Below are 4,652 nucleotides of genomic sequence, written 5' to 3'. Positions count from 1 at the left end.
AGATTGGGCTCTGGTTTCAGACAGAGGGTGAAAAGAGGTGTTGCAGCACAGTCAGTATGAGAAAAATAAAGAACCTTTTGAACATTAAAGCATGGAGACATGTCACAGTAGAGACAGAAAAAACAAATATGAAACCTGAAATGAGCATAAAAGGGCCCCTTTAATACAACAATTTTGATCTAATAAAATAATATGAATGATTCTGAAAATGGCTTTAATGCACAATAAGAACATGTACTTATATTATATTTTGCTGATACTTACATTATTTTACTCAAGTAATTTTCTCAAATGTAGGACTTTGACTCTTAGTGGAGTATTTTTTGTGTGGTTTTACTTAATTTTTACTTCAGTAGGAGATAATACAATTCTTCCACCACTAATACCACGTAGGAACCACGCTTATACCTGCCAGAACAAAAAGAGCAAACAGTTGAGTGACTCCAGGTTTAAAGACTGCCTGTCGTTTAAGTGAGGGATCTCTCCGTGACGGGGTGGTGTGGAGTGATGCATTGCTGCAGCCTCAGGGCAGGACACCAGTCAGTCACACAGCAATCGCTCTCCAATCAATGTCCCTGCATGGAGCAAAAACACTGGAGCTTACTGGGCTGCAGAGGGACAGCAGGGCTTCTCAGGAGCTCCAGCAACTTTCACCAAGTGGAACAAAATAATGCTGTTATATTTCACCTGCTGTCTTTGGTTTGCTCAATATGTTTCCTGGGTTTAAAAAGGAAGACAAATGTGAGGAAACCATAGACGGTATATAAACAGGAAGAAAGCTTTATCAGAAGTAAGCAAGATCTAAAAATTTGTTTAGATGTTGTCAGTTTATATTTATAGTAAACATGTGTGTTGAACATCTAATAATATCCAGATTAGCTTTTTAAATGTTTATTTTGTAGGCTCAGCCACAACACTTTTTGGGGATGGTATACTATCAGTACAATACTGGCCAAAAAATAAAATAATAATTACAGAAACAATCCGTTAGCCTTAAACAGCTTTGAGGTATAGGCTACATTGAGTTTTAAGTTACGTCCAGTAATTTACACGGAATTACAATTGTCTTTGTAACAACTGCTAAAAGAACAGTAAAAAGCACCAGAAGTATTGTGTAACCGTGTATGGGAATACAATTGAGCTTCCTAGTTTGAGCATGGGAGTAGATGGCTAAGAAAAGTGTGTCCATGTATTATTAACAGCTTAGTTTAAGAGGGAAAAGGACTTAAGGCCGTTACTTAATGTTTCCGTTAAGGTTTCGGACATGATCAAAGTGTTATCGAGCCATCCCTAAAATAAAACCCTTTAATTACATTTAAAATAAAGTTATTGCTTGAAAATTTCCAAGATATCATGTTTTTTTCAAATGTGAAATTGACATCAATATGTTAACAGATACCCAAATGGTCTCTTACACGATATAGGAGGATGAATGTAATGCTGCTCTCTGTATCAAGGGAGAGCGTGCGGATCATTATGTGATATAAGAAGCTAAGGGGTCTCAATGAGAACATTGCATCTGGGATAAAGTTTCCATATGACAGACTATAGGTATCAAGAGACATAATGCTCAACAAGAATCAATAAAGACAAGGAAATGTTGTGGTGTAGTCATGGTATGTGGAACCACAATGCTATTTTATGGGCTTTTTATGACAATGTTCCTGTATGATGGGTTCAGCAGAAATGTTATCTGAAACATAAGCACAATGCTAATCATCTCGGCTGTCTAGACCTTGCTATGGTGACCCTTAAGATTTTTCTTGGGATGTTTCTAATGGAGCTCATTGCGCTGTTGTAGTTCCTGTAAGTCTCTCAGAATGACTCAGCTAAATGCTTACATTTAAATACAAAGCTTTATCAATGCATGCAAACACACAAAGATATTTTTAGACCCCCTTGGTAAGTCACTATTGATTTTATTTTCATCTCGAGGAGATGCGTTTCCATTTCTTGCACAGTGGTTTGGAGAAAGCAATTATGGACTAGAGTCCTGTTCAAAAAGGCAGGATGCACCTACAGGGATCCAGACTGTTCATAAGATAATTACCAAAATCACTACAGCATATTACACCGTTACTACGCCATCTGAGCAGTGTGTAATATGATTTCACTCTGGAATAGCAGCGTGATGCTGTCATTTCATTAACTAGATGTTCATTTCATGATGTACACATCACCTGATGCTAAAGTCACACAGCATGTTCAATACTGTCATGTAAACAAAAATATCAATAAATCACTCAATACTCAACCACGTGGAAACGTTAAGTTCTAAAAATAAGCCCCGTTTCAGTAGGTGAGCATGTGTTGAATATCTAAAATGTGCTCAGGCTCTTCAAGGCGGCTCGTTGTGTTCTCTGATGAATTGGATTTCTGTAATTTCCCAGATTTTCTAACACAATGAGTGCAAGAGGTGTCGTTCCCATTAATGACACTCCTTTGTGAGCCGTGCATCTTGACCCCTATTAAAGTACTGTCACTCGGACAGCAGATGGTATCCGCACACGCACAGAAGGGGAAGGAGTGGCCATGGCAACAGACTCATAATGGCTGGCCTGGTGTGTAGTGGAATCATTCGGCCTAATTTGTTAAGTACCACCTCAGTATATTTGATTTAATCAGTGTATTCAGTGCACAAAACAAGAGGCATCAAATAAATCCTCAGCTGCCCACACTGACGGTGGAACAAACATCTTCTTTAGGTTTTCATAGATATTCATACATTTTCATCATTTTTGCCTTCATGCAGCCAGTGTTTGATAAAAAAATGTAAGCATTAGTACAACTCAATTGTACATGGGTAGGTTGTACATTACTGGAAAGTAAACCAAGCCAAAAACAGTCGGACACCTTTCCCACAGAAGTTATTGTATTCCACATACCTAACAATAAATTTTGATTGTTAGAGTTGAACAATAAAATAATGTTATCTACAGAATGTAAAATATGACAGATGAGCATCCTGGTTTATATTTTGAGGAAGAATTTCTTCCTATACAGCAGGTAAGCGATGAGCACCCACAATGCAGTCCCCCACAGGCTTTGGAAAAGCTGCTCCCAGTGGCTCCCCTGGAAGCGCATCTCCCAGCTGAACGGGAAGTAGAACCCCAGGAGAGTGTGACCAACATATACAAAGATGGAGTTCATCCCTGAGGAGGGGAGGAGAAGAGACAAAAATAAGATCCTATCGAACAAGACTCTTTAGAGGAAATTTCATCCTACTTTGCACATTTGTAAAACACATTACAGATAAAACAACTATATTGGGGGAGGCAGTGCAAAAGCTTTAAAAAGAAAAGTTAAACTTTACTTCAAATGCTTGTCTCTGAGTCTGACCAAAACCTTAGCTTGACCAAATCAGTAATAACAACCCCTACAAAGCTATCAAGGGCATTTTAGAAATGGCAGTAGACTCCTTTAATATTAGCTGCAATAGCTAATCCAGGGGGATAATTACTGTGTTACTAATAACTTTGGTCGAACTCTAAGACCAGCATTTTAATAGTTAATGTACAACTGGAAAGGATCCTTTAAACATGTAAAAACTAACATGTTGGCCACTTTGAGGAAATAAATAAACGATTGAGTGAGTGCATAATTGCAAATAGTCATGTGTTCAATCGATGTAAACATTTCCATTATAGCTTTTTTAATAGAGAGTAGAAGAGTGTTAACATTTACCCCTGTATAATACATGTCATTCTTTGCTAGCGTTTAAGCAGTACCTGGGTATATGAATGGCTGACCGCCCCACCAGCCTTTGATATCAGTGACATAGTACATGCCTCCCAGCAGCAGGAAGGAGACACTGCCCATACACAACACAAAGGACAACGACCTGCGGAAACAAACCATCAGCAACACTTTACAACAACAGCAACATTTCACTCTGTACATCTGGCCATCACTAAAGTGGTGAACAAGGGTGTAAAAACACTGGGTCTATCAATCCTGTACTGCGGATAAATAACACCCAGGGGTCTCGAGGCACTCCAGCAAACTGCGGGACAGTTTGCTGGATTGCTCTAAGGCATCAGCAGTGGATCCTTGGCACGTGCCCCGTGGAGCCGTGCCAGCCAGCCATGTCCCTGTCTGTTCCTAAGTGCAAGAATGTTTGATGTAATACCATCTGATGTAAAATGGCTGCCTCCCGGAGCCTCCTGGCTTTTTTTTATTTATTTTTTATCTCCGCTGAAGTGGGGCCAAAAAGGACTCTTAGCTGGGAGTTAATTACTTCTAGACATCCAGGCAGGGACTCGTACTCAAGGGCTCAATAACCTGTGTATGATGAACTGCCTATAAAAGCCAGGCAGGTAATGGCCAGGGATGAGCGCAGCGTTAGCAGGAGGCCCCAGTGGAACATCATGAAGAATTTGCTTACACATCACAGATGAAATGGTATTCTTCCTGCTGCAACATTAAAATGATTCACTTCATATTAAGGGGAATGTGGGAGTGGAAAGAATGCGCAGGTCGTAAAGTAATCTACGTCTGAGGTTGTATTTCATGCAAAACCATTACAGACGTGCCTTGTTTTACCAAAAAGGCATATGATAGTTTGGGAGCGGTTAGACTACACCGCGGTTATATAGATGCTTTTCCCAGACCCTGATCCCATTCCATCACACAGAGCTGGTCAAATGTGATGT

At 39.7% G+C, this 4,652-nt stretch overlaps 1 protein-coding gene across 4 annotated transcripts in view; it reads right to left on the bottom strand.

Annotated features, from left to right (window-relative positions):
- Nucleotides 1–139: 139 nt before the first annotated feature.
- Nucleotides 140–4,652, bottom strand: part of LOC307043806 (heparan-alpha-glucosaminide N-acetyltransferase) — a 30,822-nt gene continuing 26,309 nt past the window's right edge. For 3 of the 4 annotated variants that reach the window (XM_079688651.1, XM_079688653.1, XM_079688654.1), the window contains 2 exons: nt 3,729–3,841; nt 1,601–3,152 (listed from right to left, as the gene is read on the bottom strand). In XM_079688651.1, the coding sequence (XP_079544777.1) occupies nt 2,971–3,152; nt 3,729–3,841 (295 nt within the window). In that variant the 3' untranslated portion in view covers nt 1,601–2,970. Of the gene's footprint in view, nt 576–1,600; nt 3,153–3,728; nt 3,842–4,652 lie in introns of those variants that run through there. The other variant, XM_079688652.1, reaches the window with a different exon arrangement.

This window comes from Notothenia rossii, assembly GCF_949606895.1.
Source record: "Notothenia rossii genome assembly, chromosome: 6".
Taxonomy (NCBI): domain Eukaryota; kingdom Metazoa; phylum Chordata; class Actinopteri; order Perciformes; family Nototheniidae; genus Notothenia; species Notothenia rossii.
Note: the sequence above shows the minus strand (reverse complement) of the source record. Positions and strands in the feature narration are given on the sequence as shown.